The sequence below is a fragment of the Meles meles genome, chromosome 10 (genome assembly GCF_922984935.1).
Source record: "Meles meles chromosome 10, mMelMel3.1 paternal haplotype, whole genome shotgun sequence".
NCBI lineage: Eukaryota > Metazoa > Chordata > Mammalia > Carnivora > Mustelidae > Meles > Meles meles.
In genome coordinates, this window is record NC_060075.1 from 83,528,267 (window position 1) to 83,544,571 (window position 16,305).

Sequence of the window (16,305 nt, forward strand, 5' to 3'; positions counted from 1 at the left end):
AATTGCTGATACTTCCTTAACATGGCATTGTTATTGTTCCTAGCATTTCACCCAACACTTTAGTAATCAAAACACTTAAAATGTCTTTACTCAAAAAAGGAGTCTTATCACCGCTTGATAAACAGAAAACTAGAACTGGAAAAAAAAAGTTTAAAGGAGAAGTTTAACCCGAACTACTTAATGAGTATTTGTATAGCTCAGTCAGCCTTCTGAAGAATGAGACACCAGCCTCATTCATGGACAGAGGCTTTATTTTATGGCAGTTTGTGGGTATTATATTATCTTGAGATTTCAGTACACATGCTTTCACATATCTCGAGGTGAGGGATAAGTTAATTGCATCTTATTTATTCTTGGTAACATTACACTGAACAAATTCACAAGTCCAGATAGAGACTTTCCAAAGAGTCATCCATTTTTGTTCTTATCACCATCATTGTCACCCATCCTGTGTCTTATCTGCAAAGTTTATGCCACAAATCAATGGAAAAAATTCATTATTGTCAAAAAGGCTTCTTTTGTAATTTTGAAAATACTCCTGCCAGGAAACACCGGTTTCTAAGCAAGAAGTTCATAAAACAAAAGTCCCAAATGGGGGACATTTGAATGAATATAAAGTAACTGATTTGAGTTGATTTGTTTGGGTTACCTATTTAATAAGTTCACTTTTGAGCACATGAGACATAATTTTTTTTTTAAAGATTTTATTTATTTATTTGACAGAGAGAGATCACAAGTAGGCAGAGAGGCAGGCAGAGAGAGAGGAGGAAGCAGGCTCCCCACGGAGCAGAGAGCCCGATGTGGAGCTCGATCCCAGGACCCTGAGATCATGACCTGAGCCGAAGGCAGCGGCTTAATCCACTGAGCCACCCAGGCGCCCCGAGACATAATTTTTAACCGAATTTAAGTAAAATCCAGAAACTAACACACTTACAATTTAATAATCTTATCACATATGAAAATAAATGCTAACTTGAAATTATATAAATTGCCTAGTAATATATGCTAACTTTGGATCTTTCTGGAACTTACAAATGAGAATGTTTGCAAATATTTAAGGAGACATCTCAGCTTAGCAAACCATAATTAGTGGTGTTTTATGAGGAACTGGATTGCCCATGCATTTGTTCTTTCCATTTTTTCATTCAGTGAGCAATGCATTTCCCTTTTTCCACTTTGTGTGAGGAATGCGGATAGAGAACACCCATAATTCTACACTTTGCAGAAGTATGGAACACATCCATCATTTTAGAATACCCTCAGATGAAATTCTTTGTCCCCATTTGGGTTTTTTTGTGGGCAATTTATAAACATGTATATTTAAATATAATGCTTTTTCCTAAAAGAAAAACGTATGAGCCCCAGATGAAAGTCATTTGATGGGATAATGAATCAGAGGCTTACTTTTATTACTTGTCTCATTTTCTCTCCTTAGTGAAGTCATTTAATTGCTCCCTGTGCCTTTCTATAAAAAAAAAGAACTGTATTTACTGGTCCTGTAATAAGTCCTAGTAATGTTAACTGGTCAAAGTGTGTCTAAAAATTGCATTCAGTAGAGTACAGTCTAAGTGAGTGAGGCAACATTAGTAATTTGCTGAGAGTTATTTGCAAACATGGGTCTGCCCAACGATACTGGTCCAGAGGCACTAACACTGTGGGTTAGCTATTGAAAGGATTTAACCTAGAGGTTACCATCTTTTTGGGGTCCCTAAAGTTGTTTTTCTTTTCTTTCTTTTTTTTTTTTTTACCTTGAGTTAGCATTATAATTTTGGCAGATATCACATAATGCTCCACATTTCTATCTTTTGTTGAAATCTGGCCACATTAGGCTTATATTCTGGCACAGAAGCCATCACCTAGAAATGAGTGTTCATGGGCGCCTGGGTGGCTCAGTGGGTTAAGCTGCTGCCTTCAGCTCAGGTCATGATCTCAGGGTCCTGGGATCGAGTCCCACATCGGGCTCTCTGCTCAGCGGAGAGCCTGCTTCCCTTCCTCTCTCTCTGCCTGCCTCTCTTGTGATTTCTCTCTGTCAAATAAATAAATAAAATCTTTAAAAAAAAAAAAAAAAAGAAATGAGTGTTCATTGCCAATTTTAAATAATGCACAACTTTCCAGTTTGTTACTCTTCTATTACATCCTATGGTTTGCCCAAATGCTGTACCCATTGCTGTTGATCAGAAAGTTTGCTTTGTTCCCTTCCTTTAGCTTCTACCTCTCTTAAAAGAATAAATGAAAAATAGAACAGAAGTGCTTTTCTTTCAAGAAAATATGACAAAGTATTTTTGCTTTTGAAAGTGGAGATATTGTCAGGTATTTAATAAGGTTACACAAATAATGTGTATATGCGTTAAAGATTATACTTAACAGTTTCACTTGTATAACTTAGCACTTGGATCCTATTAATGGATAAGTTTGAGTTCTAAGCTTCAGCAGCTCCCAGCCTACCCCTGAGCTTGGCCTCAGATGCCCTATAAATGGAATCTTCTCTCCAGAAGCCCTTGTCATGCCTTCTTTCCAGAACTGCTGAAGTTGTCCAGCATTCCTTTTTCAGATCTTGTTATTGCTTTCTAGCTGCCTCTTTGAACTTAGTGTTCTGAATCTTGCCTCTCCTGGCAGAATTGAGGCTCTTGTTTCATACATCCCCTGTACCAAAATTGAATGCCAGATATAACAGAGTAATTCACTCATTAATTACTCTTTGATGAATATCTACTATTTGTCAGCTTTGGTATAGGTCTAAGAGTGAAACAGTGAACAAAATATACCCAGTTAAGGTCAACACATAGCTTACATTCTAGAGGGAGAAACAGACAAAAAACAGACAAACAACTAATCATAATATACAGTTAGGTAAATAGAGCTGTGAAGAAGAATAAAGCAGGTTAAGGAGATAGAGTATGGAGATGGAGATGGGGTGTATTATATGTGTCACCACCTTTAAAGAAGTCACTTTTGAAATGAGAACTAAAGGAGGTAACAGGGAAACCATGGAACTGTCTGGATAAGCATATTTCAAATGGGGAGTAGTAAGTGCCAGGTCCTGGAAGGGGGGAGCATGCTTGTACCCCAAGAACAGTGAGAACTATTCTGGGAATGATAGAGGCAGACCAGAAATAGAGGGTTTTGTAGGTCATGCTAAGCTGTTGGAATTTTATTCTAAGAGTAATAAAAGTCACAGGAGTCTTTTCTAGAAGGAAACTATCAGGTCTAATTTACCGCACCCAATCCATGCCCCAACTTCGGAGATCCCTCTTCTGGGAGGAGGGAATCAGGTGGAATAAAACTTTTGCACATTAGAGTTCTGACTGAATTTGATAATGATGATCTATTTTAGCCAGTAATGGCATTAGATTATATCCACAAGATTTTTTTTTTTTCTTTTTTCCCTAGTAACACTGTCAGTGGCACAGAATAAGAACAGAAAAGGGATGGGTGGAAAGGGTAAATGGCATAAACTGCTCTCTGAAAACAAATGGAATTAGGATCAGTGGACTCAGCCTTGCTCTAATGGTCGAACTGTGTATCTTTTTAAATAATTTTCTATAGATAGGTGTATAGTCATGCTGCTTTCTCCTCAACAGGTAGCAAATACAGATGGTCCCCACTAAGGATAGTTCATCTGATGGTTTTTCTGACTTTATGATGGTGCAAAAGCAATACACACCCAGCAGAAGCTATCCTATGAATACTTCATCTTGATCTTTTCCCAGGCTAGTGATTTGTGACACAATACTCTCTCCTGATGCTGGGTTGGGCAGTGAACTGCAGCTCCCAAACGGCCACAAAGGTCAACAAGCCATACACTTACCACAATTCTGTTTTTCACTGTTAATACAGTATCCAATAAATTATTCAACACTCTATTATAAAATAGGCTTTGTGTTACATGATTTTGTCTAATTGCAGGCTAATATAAGTGTTCTGAGCATGTTTAAGGTGGACTCAGCTAAGCGATGATGTTTGGTAGCTTAAGTGTACCAAATGCATTTTATAAACTTACAACATTTGCAACTTATGATGACTTTATCAGGATTTAAACCCATCATAAGTTGAGGAGGATCTATATTTACAACAACTTAAGCTTCTAAGTATGTTGAAAAGTAGAGGCCTTTGGTTATCACTAAAATAAAGTAACGATTTACTATTTCTCTTTTAAAATATTTTATTAGTGTCCAGGAGGAGCATTCACACCCAATATGCGGACCACTAAGGAATTCCCAGATGATGTTGTCACTTTTATCCGGAACCATCCTCTCATGTACAATTCTGTCTACCCAATCCACAGAAGGCCTTTGATTGTTCGTATAGGCACTGACTACAAATACACCAAGATAGCTGTGGATCGAGTGAATGCTGCTGATGGTAGATACCATGTCCTGTTTCTCGGCACAGGTAACTATTTGAGCTCAAACTATACTTTAATGTGTAACAAAAGAGCATAAGAGGTAAGAACTATAATATTGGAACCAGAGAGACTCCAGTGTTGATGTCTGTTGGACCCTCACTGAGACATTTAATATCTCTGTGCCTATTACCACAGCCGTAAAATGGAGTTAATGAAATACATTATTTCATAGGGTTATTGTGAGGAACAAATGGGTTAATATATGAAAAGCACCTGGAACAGTCCCTGGCACATATTATAGTGAAATACAATGATTATGAGCCAAGCGAAAAGACGGGAAGAAATTTTAAACATGGGTAGTGTTTCTCTCAACTGAAGCAAATTCTGCAACTTTTTTAATAAATACATGGAACAATTTTCCAGTGATAATGATAATGATAGATAGTTCTAGGTAACATTTAAAAGTAAATTTAATTAAAAAATAAACAGCTTTTTTGAAAATATTAATGTTAGTATTTTAATACACTCGCAATTATAGTTTGTCAATTTAATAGACAAGTTGGGTGAAAAATACTCTTGTTTAGAGATCTACATGAATGTAGAATGGCTGACTTTATAGCAGAGGTTCTTAAAATGTGTTCCCCAGACTAACAAAATCAATGTTACCCAAGAAGTTGTTAGCAATGCAAAGTTTAGGGGTCCAATCCAGGAACTCTAGGGAGAAGATCCAGCTATCTGTGATTTAACAAGCCCTCCAGGTAGCTCGATATACATTAAAGTTTGAGAACCACTACTCAAGAGAAAAAAACTCTAGTTTGCCAGTCAGGCAGTAGTTAATATCTTTCACACATTCCTGACCACCTTGCAGGAAGTGATGAAATCTCTTTATTTATAGTACCAGAACTACTTTATGAAATTAAGTAATTCCTCTACTAGCTTAAGAAAGAGATATAAGATGTGTCTGTAAACCTCATTGTAAGATTTGCAGTGGTGCAACAGGTATTCTGAGCTAAGAAATGAATTGCATTGAGACCTCAATCAATTTAAGATGTGGATATTTCTTCTTGGCTAAATAGTAATTTCAAAGTGTGCCTTTCTTATAAAATTCTTATTTTGGTCTTACTTAAAACCCCAGATCTGAACCTTTCACTCCCATAATTTCAGCTTGTATTGGTCTGAGGTTAAGAATTTGCTGACGTGTACTCCTTGGCATCCTCTTTACACTTGGACAAATTGGTGTTTTCACTGATCCTCTCTTTGTTTGCCCCACACCTGAGAAATAATCCTTCCTTCCCAGACTAACTATTCTCTAGCCTGTTCTCAGTTTATCCATTCCTGCCATTTCTAAGACCTTTCTTTATCAGCTATTTTCTTATTGGCTTTATTTGTTCATTTCATTCTCTACTGTATCCTTGGCCTAGAAACCTACACCAGGATACAAAACTAAACTACACCTTGACCCATTGGTCACCCTCTGCTAGCCTGCTGATTTTGCCAAGGTCTTCAATGTCCTCATCATAAGAAAATCCAATGACCTTTAACCACTGAGATACTTCCATCTCCTCTTTGCATCATTTGGTAGTGTAGAATCGCTCTTTACCTGTTGCTTCAGACTCAAGTAATGTAAGTTCCTTCTCAGTTTCTCTCATCAGCCCAGCTTCCTTCTGCTTCTCAGCATAGGTATTCCCTGAGATTCTGTCCACAGTCCTCTCGTTTTTACATATTCTTTGGCCATCTCACCTATTTATTTGGTTTTAATTATCTGTAATGTACAAACAAATCCCAAATCCCTAATTGTTGTCATTTCCTGAATTCAGTATTTGCATTTACATCTTACTTGTTTTTTTGTATTTTATTTTACTACTTAAAACATTATTTTATTTTAATTCCAATAAGTTAACGGTGTTATATTAGTTTCAGGTGTATAATATAGTGACAACACTTCCATACATCACCCTGTGCTCCTCACAAGTGCATATTTTAATCCCCGTCCCCCACCTACCTCTCCACTGGTAACCATCAGATTGTTTTCTGTAACTAAAAGTCTGTTTCTTGCTTTGACTCTCTCGCTCTCTCTTGTTCGTTTCATTTGCTTTTTTGTTTTGTTTCTTAAATTCCACATATGAGTGAAATCATATGGCATTTATCTTTCTCTGACTTACTTCACTAGCATTATACTCTAGCTCCATTCACATCATTGCAAATGGCAAGACTGCATCTTTTTTTATAGCTCAGTACCATTCCATTGTATATGTACCATCTCTTCTCTATCCATTCATAAATCACACACTCGGGCTGCTTCCATATCTTGGCTATTGTGAATAATGCTGCTATAAACATAGGGGTGCATATATTCCTTTGAATTCGTGTTTTTGTATTCTTTTGGAAAATACCCTCTAGTGCAATTGTTAGATCATAAGGTGGTTCTATTTTTAACTTTTTGAGGAAACGCCACATTGTTTTCCACAGTGGTTGCATCAGTGTACATTCTCACCTAACAGTGCCCTGAGTGTTCCTTTTTCTCCACATCCCTGCTAACGTCTGTGTTGTTGATTTACATCTTACTTTTAGGGTAACAAAAATTGTGAACTCCTTAACATTTCAAACATCATGCTTCAAACTCAGTTTATCCACTCCTAAGACTTTAGAACAAGTGCTTAATCCAGTCTCCCATATTATGTATTTTTACCACATGCTCCTTTCAACATTCAATTTCTCCATGATATGTAATTTCTCTGTAGGCATATCACCATGCCTGGTAAGCTCAATAAATATTTGTCAAAATGAATTGAAAATCATGATTATATCCATTGCTATTCATATAATGAAATGAATTCATAACTGTTTGCAAAAGCTCATCTTCATTTTGCATATAAACTGTGTTCTCCACAGATATAACCTCCATATGGATGACTTCGAAGAGTTGCTCCTAGCCTTGGCTGGGATTATCTGGCATGGAGTTTGCATTTTTAAAAAAATTCCTGAAGTGAAGTGGTAATTTTAGAGTCATACTTCCCCCTAATATCTCATATTACTCATAAAAAGTGACTGCTTGCTTGCTTTCTCCTTTTGGAACTTGTGTTTAATGTGAACTCTGATGTCACCGCCGGGTGGTGTCTCATGAAGGTTTGCATAAAGTATGTAGATTTAGTGGATGAAATTTTCAAGTCTTTATAAACTGTGTGGCAGTGTTTATTCAGAGAGAAGGCAGTAAGACACATACTTATGCATAAATTCTTTGGCTTTTCTTACCATATAAGTATCTGGCACCTTTACATAGACTTTTTGTGTTGCTATTTAAATATTTGTGTCATTTTGAAAAACAGTATTTAGGAATATGTTTTTAACTGTACTGGGAAGCAATCCCTAATGATTGCTTACAAAGCCACATGAGTCTCTGAAAGACTCTATTCTAATAGGAAAGTACATGCTATGACAATCCCCTTACCAACAGCATCTTTCTGAAGAGAGGCTAACTAACTGAACCATTGCATCTTATCCTCATGGTCATATCAGACTGTACTAGAATTTAGAAGCAGGGATTTCCGTTTGCCTGTAACTCTAACAGCCCGTATATTGGTATAAATATTTGTTGCCCAAGTAGTTCTTGTATTGCTGGTGAAATTTCTTCAAAAGAGAGTTCCCTGTGCTTGTTGGCTACTAAAAGTGAATAGAATTGCCTTTTCTGAAATGGAGCTTGGGAGAATTACAGGTCACCGCTCCCAAGGATTTCTTAGCACTATGTATCTAAATGTCTTAGGAAGGGCATAATATGTCATTGTGTTACCAAATTCCTCACTGCCAGAGGAATCTGGCAATCATTAGAGAAACTTCCCTGTACAGTTAAAAACAGCTTCTCAGCCTTTATAAGTAAATAATTATGTTCCAACCCTTGCCATGAGGCAAGCTTCTCTCATCGCTTCCTTCTCTCTTTACCATTATGGAAATATCGTAAGAATTCAATGAAGACATTAGTTGTGAAAGAAGATGTCACTAAAAAACAAACAGAAAGGGGCACCTGGGTGCTTAGTGGGTTAAAGCCTCTGCCTTCAGCTCAGGTCCTGATCCCAGCGTCTTGGGATTGAGTCTCACATCCGGCTCTCTGCTCGGCAGGGAGCCTGCTTCCTCCTCTCTCTCTGTCTGCCTCTCTGCCTGCTTGTATCTCTGTCTATCAAATAAATAAATAAAATCTTTAAAAAAAAACAACAACAACAACAAAAAGTAAGTAAAATAAAAAAAAATAAAACAAACAACTTACATGACAGCTAATTGGAACACAAATAGGATATCATGTAACTGTATTCACCTTCGAATATTATGAACAGTTTTGTAGCACTCAGAATCTCCATGGTAGTTACATGGACCCAATGTCTGCAAACCATTATAGTTAGCCCCTTACAGTGGGCTGAATTTAAGAGACTGGTAGTCTGACCCTCCACTCTCCTGGTACTATTTCATTATACTTTATGTATTGCCAGATGCAAAGATAGACATATGATAGGTAGATAGATAGATAGATAATAAATAAATAAAAGAAAGGGGGAAGTAAGAAAGAGAAGAAAAAAGGAAAAGAAAGATAATCTGAGCTTTGTCTCCTTATGTTTTATCTCCTAGAGTTTGCATTATTAATGTCTAACTTAGGGATTAGCAAACTACAACCTGGACTAAATCTAGCCCACTGCATGTATGGTACATAAGCTAAGAATGTTGTTTTATACTTTTAAATGATTGGAAAAAAATAATAAGAACAGTATTTCATGAGCACTGAAAATAAAAAGATTTGTAGATTACCATATCCATAAATAAAGTTTTATTAGAATATGGCCACATTCATTCTTTTACATTTTGTCTGTAGCCGCTTTTGAGCCACAATGCCAGAGTTGAGTAATCGCCACAGACACTGCTTAGCTCCCAGAGTCTAAAATATTTGTCACTTGGCCTTTTAGAGAAAAAAGTTTGCTGACCTTGTTTTGTCTGATAGTTGGATAGTTTTAGAAAAATGAAGACTTCTTGAAGAAGCTATTTTCTAACATGTAGATATAGTACAGGAATTCATAATGTTGCCCAAAATAAATATTTCTCCTTTTATCTTGAGTGAAAAGTATTCTGCTGTTCTATTAAAACTTAAACTAGAAACTAACTTTACTTAATTACATTCCCATTCATTCCTGCTACTGCCCTCTAAAAAAGATCTCAGGTTGAAAAACAAAAAATGTATTTTCCAGTCAGTGCTTTGTTTTATTCTATAGCATTTGTTGATGTTTTGTAGTGTGTGTTGCTTTGTTTTGTGTTTTTAGTTCTTGGTATTAGTGCTGTGCTTGGTATTAGTGCTGGGTATTTGTGTGATCCTTACTCCCCTACCTCCTTTTTTTCTTAATCTTTAAGAAAGGCTGTAAAACAGTAGGCCAGAGCTCTCATAGGATTAACATTTCTATTTTAACTTTGCCACCTACTGCTTACATCCAGGCCATTTGTTCAGACCTGACTGTATTGCACAGTGAAGACATTTTTGCCTGTTTTCCTTTTGCCTCTGGAGTTATGAAAATATTTAAGTGTCTGGGTCAGGTTTAGACACATTCTATCAAATTTATATTTTTAGCACTATATATGAATCAGAATGACATGCAGTTTCTGATGAAAGAACGATAGTTTTCTTGTGAATGAGTGTTAGCGGTTTGGGATGATTTAATGCCATTATGATTTTTTTAATGTAAGGTCGATATATGTGGCGCTCTGCCAAAGTTCTTATATAGTATGTACTGTTTCATGCTTCTTATTAGCTTCCGTTTCACTGGATGAGTACTAAGTTGGAATGTTGGCTTCAGTAAGTCCTTTGAAAGTGTGGAGTTTTGAAGTGTGTGCCACATATGTGACTAAAGCCTTAATATGTTTGCCTTGCAGCATTACAGGATAACTACCTTCATAATAATGACGCAGTTTTGGCAGTCACATCTCTTGGAATGGCACACTTAATGAACCGCAGAGCCAGGCATTTTGATTTTTAAAGGGCTCCCTAAAATACTCCATGTAAAATTTGATAGCTGGAGCAGTCAGTGCTTTTGAGCTCAGAAAAGACTCCCATCAGATGGAAGCTGTGCATGAATGTCACTCTGAGGATAATGTCTAGACTTCCCCTTTGCTTAGGAATAAGGAACAAATCCCTTTATAAGTCACTGGTTTTTAATAACATGGTGGTTCACTGCTTTCCAAAGCAGAATCTGGAAACTTCTGAGAGTTTACCAAGGATTCTACTGGGATTTTCACAGCAGGAAAAACTAATGGAACAGAGTGGAATGATGGCTGAATTGACAGGAGAAGATAAATCATGGTGGGATGACTGCTTGATTGTGTAGAAGACCAGCAAAAAGGGTATATGTGGAGAGAGGGAGAGAGAGAGAGAGAGAGAGAGAGAGAAAGGAAGCCAGCCCATAGAGTGATTGCTAATCCAGAGATAATGTTCTCATTTCAAATTTACTTCCAAAAGAGAGCTTATTAAAAATACATACATGGCCAATTGCTGAAAATTTTTATGCCAAAAAGCAGATTTTTTTTTCTTTAAGCTACTCTTCAGAGATATTCTTTTCTTTTTTTTTTAAGATTTTATTTATTTGACAGACAGAGATCACAAGCAGGCAGAGAGGCAGGCAGAGACAGAGGAAGGGAAGCAGGTCCCTGCTGAGCAGAAAGCCTGATGCGGGACTCAATCCCAGGACCCTGGGATCATGACCTGAGCCGAAGGCAGAGGCTTTAACCCACTGAGCCACCCAGGTGCCCCTTCAGAGATATTCTTTTAAAGACAAATACAAAATCTCATGTAATAATAATGTAAATTTTAGTGTTCTTAGTTTACCTGAATAACCCATTTGTTTATTCAGTATTCTTATTATGCAAAAAGTAGACTTTTTCACATTTTTGAAATATCTTATTTCTATTATAATGATGCTAATTACATTTATGTACAGTACTTACCTTTGCCAGACATGTTATTGACTCTCATCTGGCCCTTATTATTACTCTGAGAATTGTGAGCATGTATACTCCATGGAGGGTGGGGGAGACAGCATATTTGTTGGATTTATTCATTGCCATATCTTCTGTACTTAGAATAGTGCATCCCTCAGAGTTGCCAATCAACAGATATTATTTGAACGAATGAGAGAATGAGTTGTACTTATCGTCCATCATGTTTGGACAGAAGCTTAGATAGGTTAAGTTCACGTAGATATTTGGTGTACGATACAACTAGAATATCAACTCTTACTGTCTGTTTTTACACCCCGAGCATTTATTGTCTCCATATTACTACCTCATTGACCATCACCACTTTATATCATTTACCTTTTATGAAGTTAAGATAATTTCATCTATATTTTCTCACTTTACTGAGAAATAAGTGCTTTATCCATCTAAGTCAGGACGATGTCATTGACGCGCTGACACTCAACATCAGCATCACATTGTTTTGTTTGAGTGACATCACTTGCTTTTGCCACCCCCATGTTGTCACCAAGTCTTACACATGAACAAGATACATCTTACAAGGTGACAGAAAAGACTTGAAACAGACTGGATTTGTGTGTGAATTAACTAAACTCTGCTAGCATTTAACCTGTGAATCTGATATCTTTTCATGTCAGTTACCATATATTCAGGAAGGAAGGAGATTATATTTGGGGGGAGAGGAGAGGTTGCAAAAATGGAGTAGGTCTTCACCTTTATTTTTGATATATCAGTAAATCTTTGTGCATTTCCAATTTTTTTTTAAATGGGGCTTATATCTGTCTTCAGTATGTCTTACGAACTCACCAAAAACACATGCAGATCTCTTTGGCATGGTTCTATTACTTAATTAAAATGAATTCTGCATATTCAATTGATGTATTTGGAAGATTTCAGAATATCATGAAAGAAGACAGTGCCTCTCAACAGGAAAGATGGTGATGATTTGCTCTGTGGCACTGACTCTTTTACTATTTAATCACAGATATTTTCCTAGATGACCTGAAAACAACTATAGCCAAACCTCATTCTTGTATGTTGCCTTCATTTAACCCTTTACTCATAAATGATGTGAAAAATTTCCTAGCATAAAGGCAATTTAAAATCTTTTGTCTGTGTATTAAGAAGAAATAACCACCCCATGTTTTTGTTCTTGATGTGCTGCCAAGTTCCTCCGAGGCAGACTTGGCAGCTTTTGTCTCTAGGAGAAGAATTCGCAGCCTTAGACTCAGTAAGGCCAAGCATTCTTAATGTGATTACCCAAAGGAGGTGTATAGCTAGGTCTCAGTTGTGGGGGTGGTTTCTGTGGAAAGCTAGCTTTACAAGTTTTTGTTTTTGTCATTTTTTATTAAATGGAGAAGAATCCAATTTTTGTAGAAAATTGAAAGAAAGGTTTCATTTTAGAATATGAAATATAATATAAATTGGAATAAAAATATTTGAAATTGGATTTTCTGAGGTCATTCTGTGGTAGTAGAGTCATAAATGTTTTACTTCGTTGTATGCTATTTTCTGCTTTCACTCATGTAGCAGGTAGAATAATAGCCCCCCAAAGGTTCCATCCTGGTATCTGGAACCTTTGGATATGTCACCTTACATGGCAGACTTTGGTATAGACCTTGTGATGCGGAGATTTTTCTGAATTGTCTGGGTGTGCTCAATCTAGTGACTTGACTGCGTAAAGGCAGAAAATCTTTCCTGGCTATCATGGGTAAGATATGACAATGGAAGCTGTGTCAGAAAGGTGTGATTCTGCTGGCCTTGAAGATGGAGGAAATGGGACCATGTGCTAAAGAATTTGGTTGGATTCTAGAAGTTGGAAAACTCAAGGAAGCAGATGGTCCTTACGGTATCCAGAAAGGAATACAATTCTCCTGACATCTTGATGTTAGCCCAGTGAGACCTGTGTTAGACTTCTAGTCTACAGAACTGTAAGACAATCAGTATGTGTCGTTTTAAGACATGAAACTGGTGGGTTTTGAACTCTAGCTTCATTGAAAGACTACAATAAAACTATATGATATTTCTCTTAAGAATTTCTAAAATAAAGATAATCAATCTGATGTTTTAAAACTCTAGCAAAGCCTTTACTCATGAGTGCAGAAAAGATATTTTTTTCTACAACTGCTTTTCAACCAATACAGAATAACGTAGTGATACATCCCAAAGATATTATTTATTCACTCAGTGGAATTTATTGTGCCTATTGCATGCAGAGCTTATAATATATAAAGAAACATAGCAACAGCACTTACCTTTAAGAACTCATGGCCCAATGGAGGAGGCAATTTGATCTAATTCAGTAAATATTATTGAGCCTATTATGTGGCAGGCACTCTCACTCTCACAGGTGTTTGGGATATACCAGTGAACCAGAGAGACTAAGATCTCTCTGCCCTTCTGGATCTTACATTCTACTGGTAGAGAACATAACCATAATACATAAGCAAATTCTATAACCTGTTTGAATTCGATCAGTGCTATGAAACACCATACATACACACACACCCCTGGTGAAAGACTTTAGGGTTTGTCGCGTGGTTAGAGTTTAGCAAAGACTTGAAAAAATAAGAGAATATTTAGTGAAAGAGCTATGTAAACTCTTCATAGAGACCAATGTGTTAAGATCTATAATGTAAGGATCTGTAGAGTCCAGGAAGGAAGTGGCTGCCTGATACACATTTGAGATAGTTTTCTGATGCTGCTTAGCAAATTACCAAAAGATTAGTGGCTTAAAACTATACACACTTGTTATTTCAGTTTCTGTAAATGAACACTTGGCTGGAGTCTCTGCTCAGGGTTTCACAAGTCTGCAAAATGTAAGCCAGGCTGCATTACTTTCTGGAGTTCCAGTGTCTCTTCCAAACTCACATGATTTTTGGAAAAAATTAAATTCTTTAGTTTTGATGCAGAAATGAGGCCATAGCCATTCCTTCCCACATGGATCTCTGTTGGTCATTCAAATCCTAGTTGTTTGCTCCTTCGAAATTAGCAGTCTTGCCCTTCAATCTGCTAAAATGGGATTTCATATAATGTGGCATAATCATGGGATTGACATGCTATCAATTTAGCATTTTTCTCTTGGTTAGAAGTAAGTCACACATTCCACCTACACTCAAGGGGAGAGGATAGACAAAGACATGATCATTAGGGGCACCTAAGAGTGGGTCAGCCACTTCCTATATACATAGTAAATAAATGACTTTGGCAAGGATGTGGAGCATGCATTCAGACAGAGAAAAGGAAACCAGTTAGGAGACTTTTTATTATATGCAAGAGAGGATGAGAGCATAAATTAAGACAGGTGTTAGAAGTTGAAGGTTGAGAGAGATTACTGGATTTAAGAGATATTTTGGAAGAGGTAAGGACTTTATGGTAACAGATTGATTTGGGAAAGGTGAAAGGGTGAAAACTGTGTTTAGAATGTTTTATAGACTATAATAGAGTGTTTATTGTAACTTGGCAAATAGATGGGAAGATGTACTATTCACTGGTCAAGGGAGTATGGAATCACCAAGCAGATTTGCAAAGTAACGAATTCCTTTTTGAACAGCACACCTACACTTTCCTGTGACCTGTTCTCCATCAGAGACTGAGTTCATCACTGAAAATACATTACCTTATCAAAATCTCACAACTCACTAACTCATAGGGATGAGTTAGAATCAGTACCCTCATTTTACAGTTATGTTAACTGAAGCTTTGAGAGGTTAAATGGCTTTCCTAGGGTTGTGATGCCGTTGGAAACAGTAATTAAATTCAAACCCAAGTCTGTCCCACGCTGAGTTAAAGATTTGGTGGACCATCTGAAGAATCAGTCAGAGAGTGTTGTTGGAGATATGCTTCAGCAGAGAGGGCTGTGCTAGAGATGTAGATATGGTAGTCACAGCTATGTAGGTGTTAGCTGAATCCACGACAATTCCTGAGGCCCCGCTAGGAGACTATTCAGATAAGAATTTAACTCTGGGGAGGGCGCCTGGGTGGCTCAGTGGTTTAAGCCTCTGCCTTCAGCTCAGGTCATGATCTCAGGGTCCTGGGATCGAGCCCCGCATCGGGCTCTCTGCTCAGCGGGGAGCCTGCTTCCTCCTCTCTCTCTGCCTGCCTCTCTGTCTATTTGTGATCTCTGTCTGTCAAATAAATAAATAAAATCTTTTTTTTATAAAGATTTTTTATTTATTTATTTGACAGAGAGAGATCACAAGTAGGCAGAGAGGCAGGCAGAGAGAGTGAGAGGGAAGCAGGCTCCCCGCTGAGCAGAGAGCCCGATGCGGGACTCGATCCCAGGACCCTGAGATCATGACCTGAGCCGAAGGCAGCGGCTTAAACCACTGAGCCACCCAGGTGCCCCTAAATAAATAAAATCTTAAAAAAAAAAAAATTTAAGAATTTAACTCTGGGGAGCTCATTTAAAGTTAGGAAAATAAAGAGAGTTTACCAAGGAAATGGAGAAGGAGCGATCATGAGAGTTAACCGAAGAGGAGGAAGTAGCATCATGGCGGCCTGGAACAAAGAGAACAGCAGTCAGGAAAGAAGCTGTAGTGGAGAGCATCAGAGGTGCCACTGGGCTGTGTCTGAGGGACCTAGTCATCCATTCCTTTCCTCATTACCCTATCTCCTTTCATACCAGCAAGGTTTGAGAGGGGAATGGCCATTGCAGTTGAAAAGAATGAAATGTGAACAGGAGGAAGTAGGGAGAGGTTAGAAGGGCAAGTAAACAGTAGCTTGAGAGATGACCTAATGAAGAGAGAAAAGCTCCTCTCTGTACCTGAGCACCTAAGCACGACTTAGGTTTGTGCTCCAGGCCACAGAGCATCCATAAGCAGTTTAAACTTTGACAGTGAATACGAAGCGGCCTATCTTCCAGTCAAAACGGTGCAGGAAAGTAGGTTAATTAATGATCATAAATTTTATTACTCTCAGATGAGTAATTCTTTCCCCAGATGTTGAAGGGTTAAATAGAA

The 16,305-nt window shown here is 37.5% G+C and overlaps 1 protein-coding gene across 1 annotated transcript in view; it reads left to right on the forward strand.

Moving 5' to 3' along the window:
* SEMA3C (semaphorin 3C) overlaps positions 1-16,305 on the forward strand; it is a 174,015-nt gene that overhangs the window by 117,802 nt on the left and 39,908 nt on the right. The window contains exon 12 of the mRNA XM_046021382.1: positions 4,170-4,392. Coding sequence (XP_045877338.1) covers positions 4,170-4,392 — 223 coding nt within the window. The remainder of the gene's footprint in view (positions 1-4,169; positions 4,393-16,305) is intronic.